The 14,658-nt window shown below is 39.8% G+C and overlaps 2 protein-coding genes across 7 annotated transcripts in view; one reads left to right on the plus strand and one right to left on the minus strand.

Annotated features, from left to right (window-relative positions):
- Window positions 1–7,555, plus strand: part of LOC121858387 (uridine diphosphate glucose pyrophosphatase NUDT22-like) — a 41,768-nt gene extending 34,213 nt beyond the window's left edge. Inside the window, exon 5 of the mRNA XM_042354831.1 lies at window positions 6,026–7,555. Within this exon, the coding sequence (XP_042210765.1) occupies window positions 6,026–6,321 (296 nt within the window). The 3' untranslated portion in view covers window positions 6,322–7,555. The remainder of the gene's footprint in view (window positions 1–6,025) is intronic.
- LOC121858285 (U2 snRNP-associated SURP motif-containing protein-like) overlaps window positions 7,086–14,658 on the minus strand; it is a 68,904-nt gene continuing 61,331 nt past the window's right edge. For all 6 annotated transcript variants that reach the window (XM_042354606.1, XM_042354610.1, XM_042354609.1 and 3 more), the window contains 2 exons: window positions 14,444–14,547; window positions 7,086–7,440 (listed from right to left, as the gene is read on the minus strand). In XM_042354606.1, the coding sequence (XP_042210540.1) occupies window positions 7,317–7,440; window positions 14,444–14,547 (228 nt within the window). In that variant the 3' untranslated portion in view covers window positions 7,086–7,316. The remainder of the gene's footprint in view (window positions 7,441–14,443; window positions 14,548–14,658) is intronic.

Below are 14,658 nucleotides of genomic sequence, written 5' to 3' on the forward strand. Positions count from 1 at the left end.
TAGGGAGGAGCTAGATCGTGTCATTGTGGAGGGAAATTATTTGCTTGAGCAAATATTTAATGTGGATGAAACTGGCTTATTCTGGAAGCGCATGCCAGAACGGACATACATCCACAAAGAGGCGAAAACCATGCTGGGATTCAAGGACCGAATTACACTGCTGTTGGGGGGGGTGGAATGTAGCTGGTTTCAAGGTAAAACCCTTCATGATATATATCATTCAGAGAACCCCAGGGCTTTTAAAAATGTCAGCAAGCACACACTGCCAGTGTTTTATCGAAGTAATAAGAAAGCATGGATGACCCTAGCACTGTTTGAGGATTGGTTCCTGAGTTGTTTCATTCCACGAGCCAAGGAATATTGTCTGCAACAAAGGGTTGCGTTCAAGTTTTGATTAATTTTAGATAATGCTCCGGGACACCTACACACCTGGACGATATGCACCCTGATGTTAAGGTAGTCTACCTTCCACCAAACACTACCTCTATCATCCAACTCATGGATCAAGGCGCTATTGCTGCTTTTAAAGCGTATTATTTATGTACGACCTTCGCTCAGGCTATTGCTGCTACTGAAGGTGAGAAAATACTCAGAGAATTTTGGAAGGACTGCACCCTTCGCAATATACAAAGAACATAGGTGCAGCATGGGATGAGGTTACCGGTCAGTGCATGAATGGAATATGGAACAAGGTCCTGAAAAGATATGTGAACAGTTTCAAAGGATTTAATGAAGATGAAGCAATTTCTGAGATTAGTAACAAGATAGTGGAGTTGGGTAAACAGCTGGAGTTAGAAATTGATAATGAAGATGTTGAGCAGTTGGTTGAAAGTGTAGCAGAAGAGCTAAGTAAAGGGGATCTTATTGAACTGGATGCACAGAAAATTGCAAAGGAAGGAGAGACAAAATTTAGAAGAAGAACCTGAACCCCCAAAAAAATTTTCAGCAAAACAAATGGCAGAGGCATTTGCTACTATTAATAAGGGGATGCAAATGTTTGAAGAAATCGATCAAAATGTTGAGCGTTTTGCAAAAGTTGACAGACTGATCCAAGGTGCACTTGCTTACTACAAGGAGATTTACAATGAAAAGAAAAAGCAAACTGTGCAGTCTAAATTGGACATATTTTTTAAGAAGTCCCCCACTGCTGTCTCTTTACTCCCTAAAGATGATCCAATACCTTCAACAAGCAAGTATGTTAGCCTGTCTGAGAAAAGTGAACTTGATGACCCACCCAGCCCTGTCTCCTCCTCTGCTTCACCCAATTGATATAGTCTCCATGCTTAATTAAAAAATTATTGAGGTCCCGTGTGCATTCAGCTGACTACGTACATTAAAGGTAATTGCACAGTTACACTATTCATTTTTCATTATTGATTACTTTTACTGTACTGTATTTCGTTTTAGAATTTCTATGTATTATTTTTGCCTTTTCGACTTACGACCTGGTCGTCGGGACGGAACCCCGTCGTAAGTCGAGGAGAGACTGTATGCTTGTGGGGCTAATACATTTTTAATACACAATACAGTTTTGTATTGTACCACAGTTGGCACGATCAGTACAGTGAGGCACAAGAATCTGTTTGAGCAATGTCATGTGGGGTTTATAGTGGCACATACTTAAACCCAGTCTGATCATCAGTTGGGGCGACATGGTTGTTGTTTCTCTCATTTGTTAGTGGTCGAACCCAAGGCTACAGAGGTGTGAATTTGTTTAAGGCGTAAAAGCTGCTGCCGACACAAACACACTTTCTTTATGTTTACAATGTTCGTGACTTGGTGTTCACCTATAAACCAGGAAAACCCTACATTTGCCGACTGCCCTGGTGATAATTTTTCCAGGAATATGATCTTCCTTGTGATTAACACCTAGGTCCCAAGTTACTGTCGAGTGCATCGTTAAATAATTAATGCAAAGCACATTGCCTATAGTTTCACCCTGCCAGAGGATCAAGCCTCGAACTTCTCATTTGCTAGGTGGGATTGCTCTTTCAAGACAAGACTTGACCAACACTGGCACAGGTACAGAGATCCTGGAGCCAGTACAGCTCCTCCCCGACTTACGACGGGGTTAGGGACCCAAATCCAGGTCATAAGTCGGAATGATCCTAAGTCGGAAATGCAAAAAAATAATACATATAAAATTTAAAATAAAAATACAGTACAGTAAAAGTAATCAATAATGAAGAATGGATATACAGTGTTACTGTGCACTTACCTTTAATGTTGTCAGCCGAATGCACATGGGGCTCCCATAATTTTCTATTTACATGATACATGGAGACTATATTAATTGGATGAAGCAGAGGAGACAGGGCTGGGTGGGTCATCAATGTCCAATTTAGACTGCACAGTTTGCTTTTTCTTTTCATTATAAATTTCCCTGTAGTAAGCAAGTGCATCTGAGACCATTCTGTCAACTTTGGCAAAACGCTCATAATTTTGATCCATTCCATCAAACATTTGCATCCCCTTATTAATTGTAGCAAATGCCTCTGCCATTTGCTTCACTGAAAAATTTTTGGTGGGTGCAGGTCCTTCTTCTACATTTCAACTCTCTTCTTCCTCTGCATTTTCGTGTGCTTCCAGTTCGATAAGATCCTCGTTACTTAGCTCTTCTGCTACACTTTCAACCAACTGTTCAACATCTTCATCAATTTCTAACTCAAGCTATTTACCCAACTCCACTATGCTGTTACTAATCTCAGAAATAACTTCATTTTCATTAAATCTTCTGAAACCGTTCACATATCTTTTCAGTATTTTCTTCCATATTCCATTCATGCACTGTTCTGTAATCTCATCCCATGCTGCAATAATGTTCTTTATACATGTCAAAATGTTGTAGTCCTTCCAAAACTGTCTGAGCGTTTTCTCACCTTCAGTAGCAGCAACAGCCTGAGCGAAGGTCGTACGTAAATAATCAGCTTTAAAAGCTGCAATAGCACCTTGATCCATGGGTTGGATGACAGAGGAAGTGTTAGGTGAAATGTAGACTACCTTAACAGCAGGGTGCATGTCGTTCAGGTGTGGTGGGTGTCCCGGAGCATTATCCAAAATTAGCAAAATCTTCAATGCAATCCCTTGTTGCAGAGAATACTGTAGTGGACGTCTCCCCTACAAACTGCGTAGCTGCATCCCACCTGCGACGCCTTCCCTAGCAACCAAACGAGCGGCGTCACCAGATGCTACCGTATCCTAGCAACATGACTCATAGATGACTCACGGCTGCTGGGTATATAAGCTCTGTCTCTCCATTGAGATTCATTCTGGCCATTCTACTACAACACGCAACACCTCCTCCTCCGCCGCTGCCTGGCGGCCCACGCCTCTCCTCCGCCTGCCTGGCAGTCCTCGCTCCCGCCAGCGAGCATGGCGACCCACCAGCTGTCCTTCTCTGAGCTTCCTCACCAACCAGCTCTCATTCTGGCCCATCTTCCTGAACCCGCAACACCTCTTCCAGCAAGCTCCACGCTGTCCAGCTTTCATTCAACCAGGAGGCCAGCAACAGGCAACATCTTCTCTAACGAAGCTCCTGCACATCTACCTCCTTCAACACGCTAGTCACCGAACGTCTCTACTGAGCAGCTCCTCACCACACGGCACCTCCAGCACCAGACTGTCTATCATATAACTTATATTATACAAGAAAACCACCTTAGAGTTTCCATCCATCCTGAGTGCTAGACAACATTATACCACGAACCCCTACAATACTCCTTGGTTCGAGGAATGAAACAATTCATGAACCAATCCTCACACAGTCTTAGGGTCATCCAGGCTCTCTTGTTACTCCGATAAAACACTGGCAGTGTGTGCTTGCTGACATGTTTAAAAGCCCTTGGGTTCTCTGAATGATAGATCATGAAGAGCTTTATCTTGAAACCAGCTACATTCCCCCCAACTGAAGTGTAATTCGGTCCTTGAATGCCTTGAAACCTGGCATTGTTTTCGCCTCTTTGTGGATGTATGTCTGTTCAGGCATGCGCTTCCACAATAATCCAGTCTCATCCACATTGAATATTTGCTCAGGCAAACAATTTCCTTCCACGATCATACGATCTAGCTCCTCCTTAAAAGCTTTGGTAGCAATGACATCAGCACTAGCTGCCTCTCCACTCACCTTAACATTAATGTAAACTGTAGTGGTTCTTAAATCTGTTAAACCACCCATGACTTGCTGTGAAGGTTTGATCGCACTCATCTCCTGCCTGCTCCTTCAGGCTTTCAAACAGGCTTCTTGCCTTAGCCTGTAAGGTTAGAAGGCTTTAGGGTACACACTTCTGTATCTGGTCTTCCATCCATATCACCAATAATTTTTCCATCTCGTGAATGGGACCTTGCGTTTTCTTCGTTATTATAGTTCCCTTTATAGGTGCTGATCCTTTCACTACATCACGAATATATTCCTTGTCCTTCAGAATAGTGGATATGGTCGAGTGCGAAAACCCTAGGTAGCATGAAATTGTTGCTACAGTTTTTCCATTTTCATACTACATTATTATCTTCATTTTCGTCTCAAAAGTAATTGCCCGTCTCCTTTTCTTCTGAGCACCACCAGAACTCTCACATGTACGTTTTCCAGTCATTATAAAGTCAATTAAATACGAAAATAATGTCAGTACACAGCTCGATCAGTTGCAGATATGACAGCCAAACACCAACTAAGCGTTCTACTGAGTGGGTGCTGTACCCACGCGGTGACCCAAGCCACACCACGCTCTCGTACGGGACGGAAACGTTTCGGTATAGAAAATGTGCGCGTCTTTTGAAAATTTTTTTGGTCCTGACTGCGCGGTCGTATGTGCGGATGGTCGTTACAGACTGAGCAGGTTGTAAGTGAGGGTGGTCGTAGGTCGGGTAAATCGGGGAGGAGCTGTATTTGCAACCAGTGCATGCCAGAGATATGACTGACCATCCAGTGGCTAATGAACTGATTAGTGAAGAGGATAAAAGTACTGTAAAAGTAGATTTAAAGGCATGTAAGGACAAACTTTGTGATCCATTACTGAACTTGTTTGATAGGTCACTAAAATTGGGCATTGTACGAGAATCATAGTGGATATAAAATTTGATACTGATTTTCAAAAGGGGACAGACTCACTAGCACCAGTTACTGGATGAAGTACCGGTAATTATAAATTCAATTTACAATAAAATTTTTCAGATGATTAAAACAAATCAGTAGATAGCATTATTAAAGTAATCATGTCGAGAAGTTTCAAATATAAGTTACATAGATACACGAGTGATAATAGTTGTGGTGTAAACAAGAGCTGCCTCACTTGGGCCAGAGCTGTGGATCGAGTTCGGCCAACCGGGTGCCACATTGTTACTCAGCAGGTGGGAAGTCTTCTTGGGCTGTCTCCCACATAGTTTATAAACATACTTATCCAATTGTAAACATGTATGACAATTTTACCGAATAAACATCATCATCTTTACAGTACAAGTGCAAACTTCATCAGCTGAGTAACAATATGATGCCTGCATGTCACCAAGTTGAACAAACTCACTCTATCTACCACTCTTACATGGGCTAGTAGGCCTACAGCAGTTTCCTCATTCATGCTCTAATACAGTAATCTTACAAACAAGTTTCACTGTCTCAAAAACACGTTATTATGTCCCACAAATACGTTTCGGTGTCTAATTTATTTCAATATCATTACATAATTTTTTAACCCTTCATTTGTTATCTAATGTTCTATGTTCCATCAGCAAAGATCCACAATCATAAGCAAGGTTCAGTATCTCATATCTGTGTTCAGCGATTTGAAGTTATGTTTGTGAATGCCTTTCTTTTACAGTGACTTCTACCTAACCACAGCGACTCTCAAATGTTTCTTATGTTTCATTTTTACTCAACATTTTTGAAATTTCACTAGATTAAGTGATTCTTGACCAAGATTAAGACATTAATAACAATATTTCAGGGGTTTTACCAAGTTTTAGAGAATCACCAAAGTGTTCATCACTACCCGGTATGCACAATATATCATGTGAATTTACTCTTTTTTTTCAGAGGTCCAGGTTTCACCAGAGTCAGCCAGCAGATCAGAAGGTGTGAGGGGTGAGAAAAGTGAGGTGAGAGAAGAGGAAATTACAATGATTGTGAGTGAGAGTCTGGTGAGGGATGAGGAGAGTGAAATCAGACAAGGTGTAACCGAGATGCAAGTGGGAGAAAATGAGAGGAAACACCTACAAGAGGCACGATGGGTGGTAAGGGAGGCCACGCCAGCACTGAGGGGCGCCCTTCTTCTGGGATTCCACCACTGCCTTCTACCTAAATCACCACGTGCTAAGTGTGTGTGTATGTAAAAAGATTTAAATTATAGCTAAACATAGGACACTGCAGCCTGGGTCCTTGTGATAGAAAGTCATTACAGGTATCATAATTAAAAATAGGACAGGGTTGAGAACGTTGTTCAAATGGTGTTCGATTTAATGTAAAATCTTGAGATTTTGATAGTAAATTTCCTGTCAATGAAAATATTTAGAATGAAGTTGGGTAAATGCCCTCTTAAACATAAGGTGCATAAATTTGTCAAAAGAATATCTAGCAAAAAATTTAACACACATTGTACATGAATTAATTTCCCTAAATCTGGAAGAATTACATTTCCATATTATTCAGAGCATATTTTATCAATCAAGGTAAACAAAATTTGAATGAGTTACTTGGTGAGCAAGGTGACTATACCTGAACCATGAGTGGTGTCTGGCTGCCTCTCAGCCCCTGAGTGTTAATAAGTGATGACTATTGCTATGACAGTTGAAAGCCAGTTTTCTTATGAAATATGAAAATAAGCCTACTGATTCAAAGAGCTGACAGAGAATATATTATATTGTAGTTTGAGGAATATAAATGAAGAGGTGAACAAGTGAATACACTCAAGACACCTGATCCTGTGACCATTCCTGCTGTGATGGGCAAGAATGTAATGTATTTTTACTCAACAAAAGTTTTCGAGTGATGCAAACATATATATACAGTAGCATCTTTTCTACCTGCTTTGCTTGCTACAATTCCAGCTAACAAAAATTCCAAGAAATAGGGAAAAAATATAAAAAAAGCAATTGCATTATGGTCAAATATTTATTAACAGGACAATCTTTATAATTTGACAGTAACTGTGTACTTCAATTCTGAAAAAAAAGTATAATTGTATATAACTGCCATACCAGAAGTTCAGCTGGAAGTGTAGATCATGGCTTGGTACCCTCAAAAAGTCACAAAATGAGACTCAATTTTTTTTTAATTTAAAACATGGCAGCAAGTAACATAAATAAAAACTCCACACAACAAGAAATCCCTAATGTCGACTCTTTTTCTTGTGCTTTCGGGGAGGAGAACTGGTGTGTGATCTTCGTTTTCTTGGAGACCGTGACCTGTGTCTTCTTGAACTTGGAGATCTTGAGTGAGTGCGGTGATGAGACCTTTGAAAGATTTCGAGCATATATGAATTCATCACATTATTAACTTATGTTTCATACACTCCTGTTATCTCATTCTAATCACCAAATAAAGCTTTAAATATTCATGCAAAGAAAATAACTGTTACTTAAGCAAACCTCATAGCACCCACAGGAAGGAAGGAAGGAAGGGAGAGAGAACGGTAATACAATTACAATAATGGGGTATCAGTGTTCTACCAGTGACACAGAGAAGTATTTCACAAGGATGTACAATCTCACCCAAAAGTTTGTTAACTCTCCCAGCCAGCTATTGCTGCACTGCCTGCTTCAGATGTTTGAAACTGTCTCAGTACCAACCAGAACATGAAACCGATACGAATGAATCTAAAGGTTCGAAGTAACAGACTCAAGTTCATACATCTGAAGCAAGCAGTGCAGCAATAGCTGGCTGGGAGAGTTGACAAACTTTTGTGTGAGACTGTACCAGGTGCATCCTATGGTGCACTGCTTGGTGTTCCAAGATGTACCATTGCAGACAAAAATCCTCGAATGCATGGCACTATCTGGAATTTACTTCTGGGCCATATATATGATTGTCCATACCTAATACTGCTTTTCAGCACATATTATGTTAAAGCCACAAAATGGAAAAGTATGCTCAATAATACAAAGAAAAATCTGAGAAAATACATGCGTTAAAATTCCTATCCCCTTCACCTCAAGTACCTAAGTGCCAGATACTGCCAAGTGTTAGGGAATTTTGTCCACAATTGTCCATGGTACACCTGTCAGAAAAAGTATCCCAACACTAAGGTCTGATGGAAAACAGAATGACCAAGTATGTACAGACACAGATGTATCTGTTGGGTCGGCACCTCTGATTATATAGGCCTAACAACTTATATCGTGCAATATTATGTGATTTAGATTAATAAAATCATAGTAAACCTAACATCTACATTAAAATCAACGGTAATACAGGTACACACCACCTATTTTCCGGCACCTTTGGTTCCTGAGCCTTGCCGGACCATCCATTTTGCCGGATTAACAGAGGTCATATATAATAATTAAGCAATACACCTTTGAGCCACTAGCTATACACCTACCGGTATCTTTAAAGCACCGTGGCTGTTAGAAACTCATCACTCTACCATGTTCAGTACTCTTACCACCTTTCAATGTTTTTCTATTGCACATTTGCTTTTTGGAATCACTTTCTGCATAGAATCTCATTACTTTTTCTCTTTGTTTCTTTTTATCATACACAGTTGACGAGCCAATACCAAACTGAACACTCACCCGTTGCACCGAAACACCACGGTCAAGTTTTCTCAAGAGTTCCACCTTATCTTGTATCGATATGGACTGGTGTTTATGCTTTACACCACCACTGACACTTGTACCTGCCTTTGAAGCCACAGCTGAGGCTAAATATGTCTAAAATAAGCTGATAATTACACAAAATCTAGGAGCTACCACCAGCAACTGCAGAGTAAACAAACAAAAGTGAGCGCGGTTAACACATAACGCCATCTGTGGGCATCCCAGTAAACTAATCTGGAGGTAGCGGGAATTTTATCCAGATTAAGAGAGGTGCCGGACCATATGTTGCAGGAAAATCGGTAGTGTACCTGTACTTTAATGATGAATGATTAGGCATGTATTTTGTGGCAAACAGTAGGAAAGGATTATTTAAGGTCTGGAGAGAACAGTTGCCATTCCCAAAATAATATGTATTTATGGGAGAAAATCAACAGGTAGCAAAAGGGCTGACTGAAATATTGTACAAATAAACCTTCCTAATCTAGACCCCAATTAACCAGATATCGCTAATTCTGGACTGAATCCAGACGAACGTGAGCTTTCATATGTCACTTAATTCAGAAGCTACAGTATACGTCAATATGAACTGAACTTCTGTATTACAGCAATACCCTATTTAGAGCTCTAAATAGGTTCCTAGGTAAGAGATCTAAAACAGAATCAGCTTGAATTTGGGTCATTAAACCATAGTTCCAAAAACTCTATTTCCTACCTTAATCTGGATGTTAGGAAACATTTTGTTATAGTGCTTGTACTATTTATTCAATAACATCCACAAGAACCACTGCTCTTTATCATAATTAAATTTATCCGGTAATTAGTGGTATGAGTGATCATGAAAGTTATGATTGAGAGGGAGCAGTCATAGTGGTAAGCAAAGCTGGGTGGCGGAGGACTGGAGAAGCAGGGTGGGTGCAAGGAGAATGAAAGGTGGCGGTGATGATGGTGATAGAAGTGGTGGTGGTGGTGGTGGTGATGAGGAAGATGATTATGTGGTGGGGGAAGGTGCAACTGTTTCTATGGTAATGCTGGCTGCTTGCTGCTAGATGCAAGTGAACAGCTGTTTCCAGTCCTCAGGTAATAAGACTTGAGATAGAATTATAAAATTAATAAATATTAACAGAATCAAATGTTAATTACATGTTTGAAAATGATGAGATCAGCAAGAAAGAGATCACATGCATAAACCACTAATATCACCATGCACTTACACTTGTCAACCACGCACTTACACATGTCTCTCAGTCCTCCACCATGCAAATAGGCTTTTCAGCCACAAAACATTTTGTTGTGCATAATAACATACACTATGAAGAATTTTTAAGATCAATTCAACAAAATGTAGCCATGGGTAGTAACCAACAAGTGGCAATACATCCCAGCGGGAGTGGGAGATGATGTGGAAGAGGCTTTTTCTTACAACTTTTGGCACACTTGCAACATTATTACTTGAAGGGTAAAAAAGCAGTCGCAATAATTTAAGGAAATCATTCAGGTAAGATAGCGTGTAGCTAGTCCAGCATAAGTAGCGCAACTTGCATAAAAGGATATGCCTGTTTGTCACACTCATTAGCTGAGGATGTAAACAACAATGGCTGTACTGTATATACTGTATTGTGCAAATTAATTTCAACGAAAAGTGATGAGTATACATTAACACTCACACACTGTGACCCAATCCTGAGTCAATCATAATCTCAACCAATTGTCACTGACAGGTACTGTATTTGAGTCACTTGAAAGAAAGATAAAGAAAAAAATCACCCAAAATCAAATACAGACTGGTTATAATTATGAGAAAAGAGCTTCTGTAAAGTTTTGGGGTCATTTTTGTGTTAAAGTAGACAGACCACCTCTCCCCTCTAATTTGAGTGTCCTGAATCCATGACCCACACTGTGGTATAGGATTTCCTATATCTTGGAATGCAGACTAGCTAGAAAATTTTTTGGTGCCGTTTCTGTTTTTTTTTTGGGGGGTTATATTTAATATTGTAACAATAATGGATTTATTTTTCATTATGTTAATAGCTACTTTTTCAGAAAACTGAGTAACTGAAGTACTGTATATCTTTATGCATTTCAGGCCATGCTCCCACTATTTATAAGACATAATCGTACACACTATGCACACTGGGGAGTAATACATGTGAATGAGATGCACCAACTTCCAGATGTGCACCAAAATTTCAGGAAGGGAATTTTGTAGTAGAGGTCAACTTATAAGTTTACCAAGTTGACCCAGACCATAATCAGGAATAGATCAATGCCACTGTTAAGAAAGGAGGTGGCACAATTGGCATAACTATAACTTCTACTGTTTTCAGTAGATGGACCTTCTCATATAACCTGATATCACATGAAACAAAACTTTTGTACAATGTAGATACAGAACCTGAAGATATGCCTCAGCACAATGAGTCCATGAGTTCTAGACAGAAATATAACCAAGATGAAGACAAACTGATGGCTACAATGATGTCACTGAAATTATATTCTGCCGAGGGAGTACCATTATTGCAAAATATTGTGACAAAAGACTTGGTCACACAGAAAATCGGAGGGTCATTTACATGCTAGAGAGAAAGAACAGGAGCAACTCAACATATTTGTGAAGGACAAAGGTTTATGAGCTTGCACCAGTAGCACTGGCCAAAATGAATGGAGATCTATGGACAGGGCTCAAATCTGTTTTGCCCCATGTTCTAACAGCAGAAATACAGTGTCCGACAAAATTGTGTAAAGGGGAGGTTGGTGATGATGTGACCCTTATTGTTGATGGCCAGGCTATGGTGGTTGGTATTTGAAAACCAAAGGAAGCAGCAACATTTCGAGACTTGTATGAAGTATTTAGAAGCACTGTTCTTTGAGAAGATTCTTTCAGCTGCATCGACATTGTATTTGATAGGTTATGAAGTCTCAATAAAGTCATCGACATGAGATAGGCATGCCAAAGGAGCCACCAGACCTATAAGAAGAGTAATTGAGAATAGTGATGTACCTCTGCCTTTAGACTGGAGTAATTTCTTAGCTTTGTCAGAAAATATGGTTGATTTGGCACGGTTTCTCTCTGAAGAGATGATAAATGATGGTCGTAGTGCACTAATGCTTGTCATATCTGGGGAGTTAATTGACAAGACAAAAGTGAAATCAACCAAAGTGACAACACATCTGTGCTTCAAGCAAGACATCAAGAGACTGACACAAGAACCATTCTACACTGTATTTATAGTCAAAGATCATAATAGAACATGCTCGAGACACTGACATATTTCTGCATTTCTTGCTCACTGCACAAATCTGGTAAAGAGTTGGCCCAGCCAAGAAAAGAAAAATTATTCCAATACACACACTTCTTGATGGAGGCTATTTAGCTTTCCATACTTTAACTGAAATGATGTTACTTCGCACTTTGCTGGTCACACAAAGAAAACTGCACGGAAAGTTTTTGAGCAACACTATGCGCAACTTCACAACCTGAAAAAAGGTGACTAGACCCAGGAAACATTCAAGGATGTAGAAGAGTTTGCTTGCAGACTTTATAAGGTTCAAGATACAAATATTACTGACAAGGCTCGGTGGTTGTTGTTCATGAAGAGTAACACTCCTGGATCCCTGCCACCGACAAGTGATGCCTTAAAATTCTATGTGATGCGTTCACACTACCAGGCAGCAATATGGAGACAAGCTCAAATTAACTAGCCTAATCTACCCTCTCCTGAATCCCTGCATTGGAAAATGATAAGAACAAATTAGTGCCTATACTGATGTCTCTTTCTCCAGTACCTTAGTCCTGTCTTGTGTTAATCTCATGTGGTTGCACATCAGGGTGTTGGAGTTTATATTGTAAATGTAGAAAGTCTGGTATGTCTTGTACAGCACAGTATATCAGCAAAGTCATTGGTAACTGTGTGTGTGCGCATTTTTGAGGATGAGTAGTTTTGGTAACAAAGTCTAATTTGGCAGGTACAGTATATAATTATTTTGGGGGAAAAAATGGAAGGAAATCTTGTTTTTTAAAACAATAAATTTATATTTCTTGATATCTGTATAAAAATGCTCAGTTTATGTATGTTGATACCACTTATTAATTCTTATGAAGTGTTCAAGAATATTTGAGAATGTGTAAAAAAAATTTCCACAAACCAATACTGTGATATTTTTATCCACTGCCATGTATAAGAGACTTCTTAGATTTTAAAGACTGCATGTCTCCTTTTGCCACAAAAATGTAATATATATTTAAATATTCCTGTATCATAATTATATAAAATACAATAGCATAGTATTTATTTTGAGGGGGGGGGGGGATCCATGGCATAGACGGTGTGAAATATAAACTCCTTGACCCACCAAATCTAGGAAACAACACTAAAATTATTGTTCTAGCTATCCTGCATGCCAAGATAAAGAAAATCTATACCACAGTGGTGAATGCAGTGGCCATTTTATTTTCTGTGATTTAAATGGTTGAGAGCAGTGTGACGATGTGACAGACACCAAATTTAGATTCAGCACACTCAAATTAGGGGGAGAGGTGGTCTGTCTACTTTTCCTAAAAAATGACTCTAAAAGTATGATTTTGCCAAATACTGAACAGTCTAGTATAGTAATTCCAATTGGTGCTTGAGATATGGGCAAGTCACTCCTCAAACCATTCTCTCTTATGGTAATCTAACACTTATTAGACATATGGCCACCCCTCCTAGCACAACACTTGAGCACTTCAGTAGTCTACCAACAGTCACAACTGAATGTGCTGCTCACTTGCCCTTTAAATTTTCTCCTGTTGTCCCTCTCTCACACCTCCCCTCCAATGTGCATTAATATTCATCCATAAAATTGTTTAAGTAGTTTTATAAATTTTTATTTAACACATACCTGTACTTATGAAATGACTGCCCTTACAGACTTACATTGCCACCACACAGTGCTTATGGCTTCAAGTTTTGTCCACACATACACTACTACTACTACTTTGCTGTCACTTAGAATCGAGTATGACGATCATCCAGCTACAGTATGATACAATGATATGAGTTATTAAGGATGTCACCTAGGTTGGTGAGTTCTGAGGTGATTAATGAGGCCGATGCGGGACCGGCAGGGTCAATCACAGATGTTGCACACGTAGGGGCTACACCTAGTGCGGGAGGGGCACACACACAGCTTCAAGCCACTAATTTTATCAGAAAAGGCTCACCCGTAATTCACAGTTATTGTATCATCCAATCACTAAACATTTTCCAAACACATGAGGTTTGGCATATGGTCACACAATATTATAGGTGGAGTCAGTGCCAAGCAGCCACAAGGCACTCCAGGGTGCCTACCTACAGGGAGGGATGGTTTGGCATGTCTATTTGTGTAGCAATTATAGTTGACAGGAGTTATAAACACAAGATCATGCCTCTGTACCATCCTGTTAAAATGTGTGTTATGGGTGGTTATATGTGGGTAGGCCATGGGTGGTTACATGTATGTGAGCCATGGATGGTTATATGTGGAGAGTTATATGTGGGTGGCCTGTGAACAGTTATATGTGGGCAGCCCTTTATGTTAAAGTGTGTGCTTGTATTTTTTAAAGAACCTCCTACATTGCTGAATAAGCTCTTCCAGAAATTTTTATCTAATCTCTTACCAGCATAAATTCCTCAGCATATTGAGAAACTACAGTACCACCAAACACAAGGCAACTTACTTGTGTGGTGATCTTGAACGTTTTGTGGGTCGTCTCTCCTCCGGCGATGAGCTGCGACTTCGGTGTCGGTGGTGCCTTCGTTCACTACCTTCCTCTCTCTCAATCTACCAAGATAGTGACTGAACATGTAACAAAATTCACAATGAATCACATAATAACAAGTCCAAATATTATACCCTTCTTCTCAAGCTCAACATCAATCAAGTTCAAGAAAC

The sequence above is a fragment of the Homarus americanus genome, unplaced genomic scaffold (genome assembly GCF_018991925.1).
Source record: "Homarus americanus isolate GMGI-L3 unplaced genomic scaffold, GMGI_Hamer_2.0 scaffold57980, whole genome shotgun sequence".
NCBI lineage: Eukaryota > Metazoa > Arthropoda > Malacostraca > Decapoda > Nephropidae > Homarus > Homarus americanus.